Source organism: Gadus morhua, chromosome 3, assembly GCF_902167405.1.
Source record: "Gadus morhua chromosome 3, gadMor3.0, whole genome shotgun sequence".
NCBI classification, from domain to species: domain Eukaryota; kingdom Metazoa; phylum Chordata; class Actinopteri; order Gadiformes; family Gadidae; genus Gadus; species Gadus morhua.
The window spans coordinates 13271402-13286201 of NC_044050.1; the positions used below are offsets into that span (position 1 = coordinate 13271402).

Below are 14800 nucleotides of genomic sequence, written 5' to 3' on the forward strand. Positions count from 1 at the left end.
ACACACACACACACACACACACACACACACACACCCGCACGCACATTTTGCATGAAATATTCTTGACTGTATTCAGAATTCAATGTGTGATTAGTGGTATGCTCTATATACACAAACACACACACACACACACACACACACACACACACACACACACACACACACACACACACACACACACACACACACACACACCTGTATTTCTAAGTCAGAGATCCTCTGTCGGAGCTCTGCTACGGCGGCCATGCTGTCGGCCTCTCTCAACCGTACCGCCATCACCTCCTCTTTGTTCTGCATCGTCGGGAGAGAACAAAGCTACATCAGAGGGCGAACGTGAAACACTAAAGGAATAAAACAGCCTAAAGCATTATCGTGTACAACGCAGCCAGTGTGCTTTTCTACAGCTTTGTGTAGTATTTAACTTGGATAGAACAGAGCAGATCCATCTGGTTAACAGTGACTCCGAGGCCGTCTCTTCTGGGCTGAGCTAAAGCTAGCGTTGCCAGGCTAGCTCTACTGGCTGAGGTGCCAGCTCTCTAACCTCGCGGCCATTGTCACAAAGGGATGTGATCGTCTGTGTGGCGTATCGTACTGGAAAGTATACATTTAATTATTTTATTCAATTTATACATTTATAGTATGTTTTCGTCCTTGATGTTGGGAGGGAGACAGTGAAAGTCATTCTGGGTAACGTAGGAAAATAGCCAACTGGACTGCAAATACAGATGCAGTACAATGTTACACACATCAGAAATGGTAGCAGCCCTCTTCTCGTTTATGCAAAGGCTCAAAGATATCGGTGAACTTTAAATGAAGAAGCTGGATGATTCCTGTTTTACCGTGTGTCTGAAACGTTAGTGACATGCAAATAATCAGTTTGATGTAATACACACTGTCCTCCCATTGTTAACTCATTTTTAACTCTTCATTCAGTCCTCACCTTGCAGTCGGCCTCGCTCTGCTTCCTCTTCATCTCACTCATCTGGGTCTGGAGCCCCTTGTTCTGATTGGCCAGCATATGGAGCCTGTCCTGGAGGGCGGAGCGTTCCTGCTCATTGCGGCCAATCAGCTTGCTATGAATCTGGTTCTAGAACATAGCAAAGTAAAAATGTTCCGGTCTTAAAGGGTCAGTGAATGCCAAAAAGTTGTAGTTTTAAAAATGTGTTACCACATGTTAAATGATCCTCAACATATGGAATTTCTCACTGTAACTAAAATCATAGCGCAGTGCAATCTGAATTATGTGTATGTCTGCCTCAGCTGTCTGTCTCCCCTCTCTGTGCTGTCCAGTGTGTTTGTCTTACTTCTCTGTCTCCCCTGTCTGCCCTCTCCTTTGTGTGGCATCCTGTCTGTGTCTCACCTCTCCTTCTCTGCTCTACTGTCTGTCTTGTCCTGTGTGTGTGTGTGTGTGCGTGTGAATGTGTCTCCCCTGGCTGTCCGGTGTGTGTGTGTGTGTGTGTGTGTGTGTGTGTGTGTGTGTGTGTGTGTGTGTGTGTGTGTGTGTGTGTGTGTGTGTGTGTGTGTGTGTGTGTGTGTGTGTGTGTGTGCGTCTCACCTGGCTGTCCAGCTGCACGGCTTTGAGCTTGACCTCCCTGAGCTCCGCCTGGGCCTGGGCCTCCCGCAGGCGCACCGTCATCAGCTTGTCCTGCAGCTCGTTCAGGGCGTTCTTCTTGGGGGACTCCTTCCAGTTCCCCCCCCCACCCCCGCCCCCGTTGCCCCGGGACATGTGGCTCTGCGGACACACAGACAGCCCCCTGGTGAGAATCACATGTGTGTGTGTGTGTAGCGGTGTGTGATGAGCTTGAGTTGCATCAAAGAGAGAGAGAGAGAGTGAGAGTGAGAGTGAGAGTGAGAGTGAGAGTGAGAGTGAGAGAGAGAGAGACAGATACAGATACAGAGAGAGAAGGAGAGAGGGAGAGAGAGAATGAACATGGCTTTGTGTTTAGATGAGTGTGTGTGAGTGTTTGTGTGAGTGTGTGTGTTACCTGCCAGCGTTGGTTGAGGTCGGTCACAGTGTCCTGCAGCTCTCTGAAGGTCCTCAGAGTCTCCAGCTCCCTGAGCTTTGCCTGCCTCAGCTCCTCCTGCACCGCAGCCATGTTGTTCTCATCTGGGAGACAGTTGTTCCTCTGCACACACACGCACACGCACACACACACACACACACACACACACACACACACACACACACACACACACACACACACACACACACACACACAGAGTTAATGATTGTCTTATCAGGTAAGGGAAGCCACACTGATCTGAGATAAGTTAAGGTTAGCTGAAGAGACCTTCTCCAGGTCCAAAACTTTGTCCTGCATCTCCTTCAGAGCTCCCAGCAGCTCGGCCTCCTGTAGTCTGGACTGCTCCAGCTGGGTCTGCACACCGGTCACAAACTCCTCCGTGTACTGCAACAGACAGAGAGGTCCACCGCGGTCAGACCCTGGCTCACTGGTCCATAGAGTCAGCGGTGCACAGCGTTCAGCTCACCAGGCTACTGCCGTCCAACCGCGTGCATTAGTACCCCCACACTTTTCAACAGCCTTACAACCGCAAGAATCACACCCCCAAGTTATAACACCTCACTTTACCGAAAATGTGTTTCTTTCATTTTCGGTGAAGCCCAATCTAGTTCTGCCTGTACATGTCTTCTTTTCATGGGGTGTTGTGTTTGTGTGACTTTAGCTATGAGTTAAGGCAAGGGTTTGAGAAGTAACCAAAGAGTATGGGTTAAACGGCCAGCATGCACTTCAGAAGGCATCGAGTTAAAGCAGTTAAAAGTTAAAGCACATTTAACCTACTCAGCAGTTTTGCTTAATAGAGATAATATAGATCATCATAATAATATAGAATCCCATTCCTTAGATTTCTTTGCTCTTCTTTGCCTCGTCCCTTAAATCCTATCATTTATGGTTTGCAAAACCAAACTCCTGATGCACCGGAGAGGTGTCATATTTTACAAAAACAATGGAAGTCGCTAAATATTCCTACTGTATTTTACTGGGAAACCACATGAGAACACAACAATCGCTGAGTGACATAAGACACCAGCAGATGTCAGTGTGTGAGAAACAATACCGAGCGGAAAATCCGGTCAGGGTGTGCGTGAGTGGTGGCTTCTCGGTCTGCATGGATGCCATTTTAGATGATGAGTAACTGTGGAGGTTCTGACTGCTTCTGTGGTGTCATCTGCTGTTTAGATCTTTTATCTGCGTCTAGTGTCTACAGATCGACCTCAGCAGAAACCAAAACCAAGTCCCTTCTGAAGCATTGTTTGACTGGAGTCAAGCGTTGTTCTAGCAGAAAGGTCAGAGTTTACTTTCACATACTTACATTTGTGCATAAATATTGGTGAGATATTTTGACTTATACTACATTGAAGTGATTTTATTGGAGCTTATTCATTATTGATCAAAATTAAATGTTAATAAGTATGTGGTTTTATAATTGTCTTTTTTATATTTACTAAATAATAGAAAAACGTGTGTAGAATATACATATATATATATATATACATATATTCTACACACGTTTTTCTATTGCTTCATGCCGAATGGGTTTCTTGTGTTAACCGATGACTCTGGATGACTAAAAGGAGAGTCAATTACACCCGACACCCCCCTCTGTCGACAAACTACCAGATTGCACAGCACATGCAGACTCACGCACACGCGCATACACACAGCCCGGTGGTGAACCCCAGCAGCAGGCTGAGCCTGCGTGCGTTTTTACCTTCTGCTGCTGCAGCTCTCTGATGGTGTCCTGCGCTTTCTCCAGGCTGTCGCTGGCCACGCTGCACTGCTGCCGCACCACAGCCAGCTCCCGCTTGATCACATAGTTCTCCTCCGCCTCCTGCGCCCGCGTCACCTGACCCTGGAAGGTGACATCAGGGCAGGACGGGTGTCAGTCCGCGGCGGCCTACGTCACGGTGGCCACCCTTGGTCGAGGCGCCGGTTAGGATATGATTATGAGTTACATGGAGGCGGTGTCCCGGTGCAAAGGGAAGTAGTCACACTAAGCCCCCCCCCCCCCCCCCCCCCCCTGACGATTAAGAGATTGGTTTCGCACGGCGTGGTTCTAAATGGGTAACAGATTGAGATAATCTACCATGGAGAAGAAGAACGATTTTTCTGCAGCAGGACTTCATTTAAAAGCCAAATGTGTATTTTAGAGAACTGCACTGAAACAATGTTATGTCCCCCCAAGGCCTCCTCTGGGGGAGGAGGCCTTGGGGGGACAACCCAGATCTTCTGCAGGCCACATGCAAAGGGGGCCGGACCCCCGGCAAACTGCTGTTCATGCAGGGAGGGGGGAACGATGTTAACACGATGGCTGGTTCGTGACGAGACTCTCATGCTGATGGTGGGGCACTCAGAACCGGAAGGTTCTGGAAGAACCGGAATGGGCAGGAGCGGGACGGAGGGAGTGAGACGGGAGTGAGACAGAGTGATGCGGGAAACAGGAAGGAGCAAAGGTATTGGTCAGCGAGGAATAACCAGCGTCCCGCCGTACTCTACCTGTATGAGTCTGTCTGCCAGAGCAGCACTCTCCTGGAACACAGAGAGACGCGGAGGAGCGGAGAAACGACAACGAGAAGAAGAGAGAAAACACAGAGAAACCACACAAAGGGGGGAGAGGAAAGAGAGATCATTCAGCGTGGCGGAAGCAAACTATACAGAGAGAAGATATTTGGTAAGATAGGGGGAAAGAACGAAAGGTTGTGGCTGAAGGGATTGTAGAGAAGTTACGTCTGAGATCATTAAAGAGAGAGCAGACATATTTGCAGGAAACGGAAAATAAGAGAGAGTAAATGGCAGAGAGAAAGTCTGGCAACCCACGCAAACCCACACACACACACACACACACACGCGCACTGGCACACACGCACACAAACAAGCACAAATAATAGCTGCTCTCGTTAGCTAAATGTGCTTATGAATGTGTAAATCTGCTAAAAAGGCATAAAAAACATATTTTTCGGTTTCTGATTTTGACCGTAGGCTCTGCTTTGTATGAATCCCCGTATCTGGGTCAGGTTAGCCTTAGCCGTAGCAGTAGAGAGCGCTCTCCTACCTTCTCCAGGGTCTCGATCCTCTGCTTCAGGAGTCGGTTCTCTGTGCGTAACCTCTGATTGGAGGGAGGGAGACACAGCACAGGTCATTTCACCAAGCCTATCGGACACATTGGCATGTTCAGCAGGTCCGCACCGTGCACGGACACAGGCTCGCACACCGACACACACAACATCACAAACACGTACTAACACAAGCACACACACATACTCACACACGCACACACACAACCACACAAACAGATACAAACGTATGTACGCACACACACAAACACATACTAACACACACACACACACACACACACATGCATATTCTCACACACGCACACACAACCACACAAACACATACAAACGCACGCATCACACACACCTTGATCTCAATCTGTTCTTCCATCTCCTTGTTTTTGATCGCGGTGTACTCCTTCTCAAGTCTAAGAGAAAACAGCAAAGCAGAAATGTCATTGTTCAGAAAAAGAAAAGAAAAGCACCTTAAATAATATCAGCAATAGCTAGAGAACTACAAATCCCAGTGAGCAGAGTGGAAGCTAACATCACAGTGTAATAATGAGGGCTCTTACTTTTTCATCCTCTTGGGATTGTATTTGACCTGATAGGCCCGCAGGATTAGTTTATCTGGACAGCTGTCAAACTGGTGGGGAATCACCTTCTGGAAGTGCTGTTACCGAAAGAGACAGAAACACACACACACACACACACACACACACACACACACACACACACACACACACACACACACACACACACACACACACACACACACACACACTCACAGACACCCCAACATGTGCACACAGGCACGCACACACACACGCACACACACACAGTCCTGATTAGTGACGAGAGACAGCCCCCCTCAACGCATGTTTTATGCAGCAGCCAGCTCTGCTGGGATGCCTGCTGGCTGCAGACGCTCCCAAACTGTCACTGTGGGAGTCTCTCCTCCGCGTTGGTTGAACATGTGATTGATAGAGAGGCAGGCAATGTGTCTACCCGTCTGTCAAGAGTTTAATATTAGCTATGTTTGAAAATATTACAACATGAATATCAATCAGGAGTCATAATGATTTAACCTTATCCAAACCTGAACCTTTAATCACGTCTAGATGAACATTAGGAATTTTCAATTCATGACCGAACGCCGGAAAATAGTTCTTGTCCCCATGAGCTTTCGGTTTGCCGTTACCTTTATCTGTCTCATATCCACATTATGTGTTATTCCCCTTGTTCAATCCCACCTCTTAATCGTATCCAAAGTGGGACTCACAGCTTAGGGCGGTTTTTCTGAACCCGTTCCGTCTCCCCTTTTCATCCCTTTGTATTGCTGTTTTGCACAAAAAGTGCTGTATCAATAAAGTTTGCTGTGATGTGTGTGTGTGTGTGTGTGTGTGTGGGGGGGGGGTCTCCACCTGGGACATGCCCTCCATGTCCAGCTGGATCAAGTCGGTCTGGTTGTACTGGAGGATGGCCATCCCCACGCGGAAGATGATCTCCAGGCCCTGGGCGAGGAAACACACAGGCTCTGTCACCCAATACGCTCCACACTACCAGCTCAACAACCAATCACAGCTCAGGATCGACGTCAGAGGCCCTGTCCACTGAAGCGTCATCGTACGGTGAACACAGGTGTACTTCATCACACTCCCGACGGGTCTGCTCTGTTTGAGTACCAGGCCACGGCTAGAAGACTCAACTAGTGGAGACCAATTACGAGCATAACCGGTGTTTGTTCTATGATGACTCTGTAAAAAGATTATACATTTTTTTTATTGGTCAGGATGCGCACAGCAAGGTTCACTGGGGCCAGGCTTTCAAATTGTGTTCAAAAATGAAATTTTTTCCCAACCAATTCCCCATGAATTTTTATTTTATTTCAACCAGGGTGATGCAACCTAATATGGTTGTTGAACCGCCCTATAAAACCCGTTAGCCTGGGAATGGTACTTGGATACTTAATAATAATAATACGTTTATTTTATATAGCGCCTTTCTCACATTCAAGGTGGCTTTACAGATTCATGAGCACACCCGGAGCACGACAGCACAGCGAGAAGTACAACTTAATGTCAGGTGGTTGAGTTAGTTCACGTGCCCCCGCGCCGCGGCGGCCGCGCGCTACGTACCTCGTACATGAAGATGTCGAAGATGCGCGTGGCGATGGGCAGGGGGAGGAAGGTGAGGAAGAGGGTGAGGAACCAGGAGGAGGCGTACATGGAGGTGTGGAAACTCTGGGAGCGGAAGTGGACGTTGAGCTCCGGAAGCTGCTCCTGTTGGGGCGGAGGAAGAGGAGGAGCCGGAGGAGGGGGAGGAGCAGAAGGAGGGGGAGGGAGGAGTGTAGCGAGGAGGAGGAGGAGGAGGGAGTGGTCAGGGAGGAGGAGGAGGAGGAGGAGGAGGAGGAGGAGGAGGAGGGAGTGGTCAGGGAGGAGGAGGAGGTGGTGTAGAAAGTGGTGGAGGGAGCAGTGTGCAAGGAGGAGGTGGAGGAAGGGGAGGTGGTATGGGAGGAGGAGGAGGGAGTGGTCAGGGAGGAGGAAGAAAAGGAGGAGGAGGGGGAGAGGGAGGCTCAGTGAATGCCAGAGAGCCAACAGTAAACTATAACCGTGAGTCAGCGGAAAAGGGCTGGTTAACTTTTTAACTGCATGTGATTCAACATGAGGTCAAATGGAACAAAGTAGAGTCTGTTGTACATAGATACTAGCAGAGATGAAGGACACTTTGCACCTCAGCATGTTTACAGTTTTAGTCAAAGAAAGATTTAAATTGGAAAAATGATTAATTATTTGATTATTCATATCGCTAAATTGTTATACACCAATTATATATCATAAACATGTCCATGACTAAATTGTCTTACTTCATAGTCAGCCGCACACATTTGAAAATTAAGCAAAAATCAATGCAGTGCAAAGTTACACGGTGGAGATTTAACGCATTTAATAAATAATCTCATCTTCGGTTTCCCATACAGCTTGCCAGATGCACCAAGATGAGTTCAACCGAGTTCACCAGTGTATCGAGACCCTCTGCTGCCCCCTGGTGGAGAACCTATTCACCGCAAGACTCGCACAAATTATCTCAATCGGGCGGCAACGTTTTACCTGCAGCAGATACTCAAACTGGTAGATGCAGAGACCCAGCTCGGCCATGCTGGGTTTGAACAGCTCCCTGAGGCGATACTCCTGCATCAGACGCACAAACACACAGAACGCCTCTTCCTCTGGCATCTGGAAGATGGAGAACGCGAGAATGAACTTCTCTACTATAAACCTTGGCCATGAATCTTTCATATTTGTTTCTGTGTTAAGAATACTACATAGTAGCAAGTAACACAACACATGAGTATTATCTTCATATAGACATCTTTGTATTACCTTTGCATGAGAACTTTATACTTAAATAAACATGTGAATGAAGTGTTCAAGGTAGTTGGCCGCTACCTGCATGAGCAGCAGGCCCACGATGAACGCACTCCCCTGGCAGTATCCCACTTCTCGGTCCACCAGGGAGTAGGCCTGAAACACAGACACGCACACCCACGAGTACACGCACAAGCACACGCACAAGGACACACACACCAAACACACACACAGCTTTTAATTTCACTGCCCTTTAATGCCTAACAATTAGGCAACGCTAATGACATGGACTTCAGGGTAAAAAATTACCCTCCATTTAACCAGGATACACACAAACGGCAATATGGGTATAGTAGTTCTTAGTCTGGCCTCTGATTGGTTGTGTGCTGCTAGCACACAACCAGCGAATCAGCATAGTGCTGCAGTTTGATTCCTGGCTCCTCCTAATTAAGCGTTGAGGTGTCCCATTCCAAGTAACACCTCGGGTGAGGGTTGGGGCACAGGTTATAAAAGCATCTGTGCTCTAGGGCTGGGATAAACGATTATTTTTTAAACGATTCATCTAGCGATTATTTTTTCGATGCATCGATTAATCTAACGATTCATTTTTTCAGTCCGATTCGATTTCGATTCGATTCGATTATCGATTATCTCCCCATTAATTGACTAATAGCAATTTATACATGTTGATTGACATAACATATGAATTCCTTAACATTTCAATACATGTTTATTGCCTTTAAATTCCAAAATAAAAGTTCAAAGTAATGCAATTCTACGGTGCTCGGTCATCTGCAGCTGCTACCAGGTGGCGCCTCTTCAGGTGCTGGTGAATTGCCGTGGTGCTAGAATGGAAAGTCATCTCCATTTTGCAAAGACGACATATCACGGAATCGTTTCCTTTTACATTAAATAATTCCCATACTTAGAGGAACGAGTGCGTGGCGCCTTGCACTTATGAAAGTCTGGGGAGCCACTCGCGTTGCTACTACGCTCCGGCGCCGCCCATCTTTTTTTTTTTTTTTTTTTTTTTTAATCGACGCGCATTTTTCGCGTCGACGTAATTTATGCGTCGACGTAATCGATTACGTCGACGCGTCGTCCCAGCCCTACTGTGCTCCATTTACTAGTTCTGATTTTGGCAGTGTGGGTCTTTTCTTTGCTATGTAGACCTCATTTTATTTTACAATAACAATCACATGTTCTCTCATATAAATCCGACAGAATAGTTAGAAATACAAATGTATGTACAACTGTAGATCATTGAGGGCAGAGTAGTTTATGAGACTGACCTTCATGACGTTGAACAAGACCTCCTGGCCCAGGCTGTCCTGGCCCTTGAAGAACTCGTGCTCTGGGTAGGTGCGGGCAATGTCCCGGCGGATGAGCTTCTCGCACGGCGACGACATCTTTAGCAGCTCCGAGTACTGGTTCTTCACGGGCATGTCAGTGGCGTTGCCTAGCAACTGCCAGACAATGGCCCTGAAATGATGGGGAATGCCCTTTCTGATCAGCTCCTGGTGGACAGAGAGAGAGATGGAGAGAGGGAGAGGGGGAGAGAGATAGAGAGACAGAGGAGAGGAAAAGAGAGGAAAAGAGAGATTCAATAATTTGATATCCTGTTGACAACTCTAATGCTAGCCATTGACTAGACGAGATTGGAAATAATTAGCAATCAACATTCCAAACCAGTGCAATATTGTGACCTGCCAATAATTATTTTGTTATTCACTGCCAACAACAACAACAGACACAAAGAAGCTAAATTTAAAGTTCTCATTCGTCAGCCATTTTGTTGACAAAGGCGCAATGTCACTTTGGTATACTTTTTATGGTCCCCTCAGGGTTGTTTTTGTCTCTGTCCTCCTCACACATCTCCCTCTCTCTCCATATCCCTCTCTTTCTTTCTCTCTCTCACTCTCTCTCTCGATCTCTCTTTCCCTTTCACGCTCTCTCTCTTTCTCTGTCAGTCACTCTCTCTTTCTCTGTCAGTCACTCTCTCTCTCTCTCTCTCTCTCTCTCTCTCTCTCTCTCTCTCTCTCTCTCTCTCTCTCTCTCTCTCTCTCTCTCTCTCTCTCTCTCTCTCTCTCTCTCTCTCTCTCTCTCTCTCTCTCTCTCTCTCTCTCTCTCTCTCTCTCTGTCTATCTCTCTCTCACTCTCTCTCTCTTTCTCTCTCTCTCTCTCCCTCTCTCTCTCTTTCTCTCTCTCTGTCTATCTCTCTCTCACTCTCTCTCTCTTTCTCCATATCCCTCTCTTTTCTCACTCTCTCATTCATCCATCTCCGACTAACCTCTCCTCTGTCCTTGGCCCTCCCCTGCCGAACGGGCTTTAATCCACCGTAACACAAACACATTCTTCCAAACTACTCATAATCTGTCCACCAAAATTCACAAAAGCTAGTACACATATTTGTACAAATGTGTATTCAAGCCTTCACAATGGATTATTTAAGTGAGAAGTATTCGTCTGTGTGTCCAAAGACTTATTCTTGATTTGTGAAGGTATTCTGATTTCATACTAATCAACAGCTGTCTCAGTGCGTGAGCAAATCCGACAACTGAGCGTCTGGGATAGGATGTTCCGAATTGGTGTTAAGAGTTTTTCTCAATCGTTTAAACACGTTTTCTGAAACTAGAGCTCAATTTCTCAAAACTCTAAACACATACCTGAGAAGAGTTAATCATTTTGATAAAAAAAAGAAACAAATTCTTCTCAAAACTGATTTCTTCCACCAAACAGTAAACACTGCTATCAAATGAATATCTCTTAGAGAGCATACATCTAACACTGGTGTGATCAATTCAAAACACTTCCATCAAAATACTATTTACATATGTTTTGGCTTTATGAGGCCATGTTACGTATTCCAATGTATAAAATTGTTTACAGTTGAAATAGCTTTCTTTTTTAAAGTTGCAATTAGGTGCCATATATAGTAAAGACTGTTGCCATATTGTAACACAATACTGTGAATATATAATATAAATATTGCATGAGTTACATGGGTTTTGCGGTGAGAGAGTGGGAGGGACTTCCGAAAGAGGGATGTCTATCGCTTACTTCTATTACTCTATTCCTAAAAACTCCATATGTATTCCCCTAGTCTTCATTACTGTTCTTCTTGTTGTTTTCAGGTTCTTATTCTCAGGGGACAGTTAGCTGGTGTACACATCTCATTGGAAGTGGGAGAACGGGGACCCTTAACTGGCGTACACATCTCAAAGGAAGTTAGAGACAGGGGCTGTAAACTTCTGTACACAGCTCACAGGAAGTAAGAGACAGGGACAGTTAACTGGTGTTTTTTTTTCCTTTTCCTGTGTTCTAGTGATGACAAGCGGATTTATCACCTAGATATATGCTGGTTAGATCAGTCTACCAGCCTAGCCACTGGACTGTGAGAAAGGATATACATCTCGTTGGACACTCCCATTTGTCATGTCACTAAAACACAGGAAAGGCCAGGTTTTCAAACGGATGGTAAGGGCTAATGACCCTCACACCCGTTGGCATAATATCACCCCTTTAACGGGTGATCCAATCCCCTTTAACAGAAACTGCATGGCTGCAGGGATACGGGATAGCAGTACAGTCGGAGAGCGTCTCTCAGCCTACCTTGAGTAGCTTGTCCTTCTTGCGTCTCCATTCCTCCCACTCGTTGACGATGCGTCCCCAGAGAATCCAGGTGTCCTCCTCCAGGTGGGACAGGTTGGAGGAGGCCGAGGAGCTTGACACCAGCGAGGAGCCGCTGTTCCTCCGCGAGCCGCTCATGGAGCGCATGGACTTGGAGTCGGCCTCCAGCAGCCTGAGGGGAGGAACCACATCAATCTTTTCTTTACTGGAGGCTTACATTGATAATGTAATCTGATCACACACACACACACACACACACACACACACACACACACACACACACACACACACACACACACACACACACACACACAGACACAGACACAGACACAGACACAGAGACAGAGACAGAGACAGAGACAGAGAGAGAGAGAGAGAGAGAGATGTGGTGAAACGAGATGTCATCTCTTGCGGTTGTCTTCAGCAGTCTCGGTGAGTCCAACAAATTAAAATTAACCTAGAGAGGGAGACGGCTCATGCATCCATTGATTGGTCGAATTTAGTCCACCTTCCCATCATTAACCCGAAATCTGTGAGGCCTAAATAATCAGGAGCAGATGAAGACCAGTGGAGCACTTTGGTAATATACAAGCCACCATCTGTTGAAAATCTGGTTCAATAAAGAATATTAGTCTGTGTTAATACTTCCAGCAGCGCAGCAGACTAGCTAGGGTGCTTGAATACTACTCTGAATACATGCCCTCCTACACAAATATAGATTTCTTTAGCAAATTAATGTTGATATAGTGTGCTAACGGTATACAATCGTTTGGATTAAATGGTGATGATTAAATGACGTATGAACTTTTTACCAGAATATATCCAAAGAGAGAGCGCAGAAAAGAGCAGAAGAGAGCATTTGACAAACTAAACAATCTGCTACCACTCTGCTCCTCTCACACTACATGTCTCCGCCATTGTAAATAGTTCCAACCAATCAGGGAAGAGATACCCTGACATGTCAGAAATGACTCAGGAGTGATCTAGAATCAAAACGGTCTTGTACAATGGCAGGGGCTCAGTCAACCAAAACGCATTTCCCTCTATGATAGCTGATGGATGGCTATGCCCTTTCTAACAGATTACACCTCAAATAACAGCTCTTAAATCCTACCTACAGTACCTTTAAGGCTCAACGCGGGCCCTGTCCTACCGTGTCTCTCCCCGGAGAGGCACATGCTCCATGCTGCTGTGTCTGAATCCAGCCCGTAATCACATCTAGAAGGTCAATGTCAGTGGTTGTCATGACTCCCAGAATGCTTCCCATTTGTCTTCTTCTGTTTTCAATTTAGTTCACCGTGTTGGCGGTTTAGCCTTTTTTTTCGTCTTCTCCCCAGTGCAGAGCAGAACCCGGTAGCTATAGAGACCTGTGTGGGACATTAAGATCGCCGGCTCAGATGTAATGGCAGGGCGATAAGGCAGCATGCTTCTGTGCTGAGGAAAGTTCAAGTGGTGTTTTTTTGTGTTGGGGTGTTAAACCTGCACACACTGAGGAGGTAATACTTTTAGTCTACTGGTGTAAAATAGAAATAGATTAAATGACATGATGTGTTGGTGTATTGTCTATGAATAATTTAATTCATCTTCAATTTAATCATTTCACTGTATAAACTTTGGATACTAAAATAATTTTAGTGAGTTTTAAATGTCTTATTTTTAAAAAAAGATAATACTTTATTGATCGAGAAGTACAGGGAGTTCGTAGAAGCGATAGCTTTTGTTGTATAATTTCCATAATATTCAGTCATTTAGCTGATGCTTTAATGCAGTCAGACCCATGTCATTAAGGAGCAGATAGGGGATAGGATCTTTGTCAAGGATACGGACTGCAGGATCAAACCAGGGACCTTTTGGCCGGGAAAGAACCACAGATAACGGATCCAGGGATTGTTGATCTAAACCAACCTGTGATGCTCCTTCAGCCTCCCACCCAGAGCTTAGGTTCCATATTCATCCGCATAGGAAGACGATAGTCATTACAGTCTGTATGTTTATATGTACCCAACTGTTCCTAGGGCACCCTAGGCAGTGGGTGCACCCTACCCCTCCCTAGGGCGGCCGCTTCCCCACCCTAGGGTGCAGCCTAAACCATACCATCTCCCTAGGAAGAAGACAGTCCTTACAGAGTCTATATGTTAATACTAGAGCTGTCAAGCGATTAAAATATTTAATCGCGATTAATCACATTAATGTCATAGTTAACTCTAACTAATCGCGATTAATCGCAAATTATTTTTCTATGCTAAATATCCCTTGATTTTTTTGTCCCATAATTCTTCTCATTTTAATTCTCTTATCAAAATGGTGAAGTGCATCGGCTTGCCTTGTGCAAATGATTTTTTATTGATAACAACATTGGCATATACTGTACACTGATCAAAACAGGACGATACAAAAAAAGAGCCTATAGTGCAATTAAACGACTGCTTTGAACAAATGTCATTTGAACATAGCAGTCAGGCTACTGCTTCTTTGTTTTGAGCCAAAGAAAAAAAAAAAAAAAGTTTTTTTTTTTTTTTTTTATAAAATAATTGCGTTAATCGCGCGATAAAAATTTTAACGCCGTTAAATTTGGTTTGCGTTAACGTCGTTAATAACGCGTTTAACTGACAGCTCTAGTTAATACGTATCCCACTTGTTCCTAAGGCACCTTAGGGTGCTGGGTGCACCCTAGGGAGCTGGGTGCACCCTACTAGAGATGCGCGGTTGGCGGTTGCAACCGCGGACT

General features: G+C 45.8%; 1 protein-coding gene and 1 long non-coding RNA gene across 3 annotated transcripts in view; one reads left to right on the forward strand and one right to left on the reverse strand.

Annotated features, from left to right (window-relative positions):
• The window catches only part of evi5l (ecotropic viral integration site 5 like), a 37176-nt gene that overhangs the window by 8886 nt on the left and 13490 nt on the right, over positions 1-14800 (reverse strand). Inside the window, exons 3-18 of one of the 2 annotated variants that reach the window (XM_030352681.1) lie at positions 12055-12244; positions 9735-9959; positions 8524-8598; positions 8185-8310; positions 7213-7356; positions 6499-6588; positions 5650-5747; positions 5442-5502; positions 5074-5127; positions 4518-4550; positions 3733-3873; positions 2292-2408; positions 1986-2126; positions 1556-1732; positions 941-1087; positions 196-291 (exon numbers count right to left, since the gene is read on the reverse strand). In XM_030352681.1, coding sequence (XP_030208541.1) covers positions 196-291; positions 941-1087; positions 1556-1732; positions 1986-2126; positions 2292-2408; positions 3733-3873; positions 4518-4550; positions 5074-5127; positions 5442-5502; positions 5650-5747; positions 6499-6588; positions 7213-7356; positions 8185-8310; positions 8524-8598; positions 9735-9959; positions 12055-12244 — 1915 coding nt within the window. The remainder of the gene's footprint in view (positions 1-195; positions 292-940; positions 1088-1555; positions 1733-1985; positions 2127-2291; positions 2409-3732; positions 3874-4517; positions 4551-5073; positions 5128-5441; positions 5503-5649; positions 5748-6498; positions 6589-7212; positions 7357-8184; positions 8311-8523; positions 8599-9734; positions 9960-12054; positions 12245-14800) is intronic. The other variant, XM_030352682.1, reaches the window with a different exon arrangement.
• On the forward strand, positions 6532-8187 carry LOC115541021 (uncharacterized). The gene is made up of 3 exons (XR_003976256.1): positions 6532-6715; positions 7104-7159; positions 8055-8187. It is a non-coding gene; the product is annotated as an uncharacterized LOC115541021 (long non-coding RNA).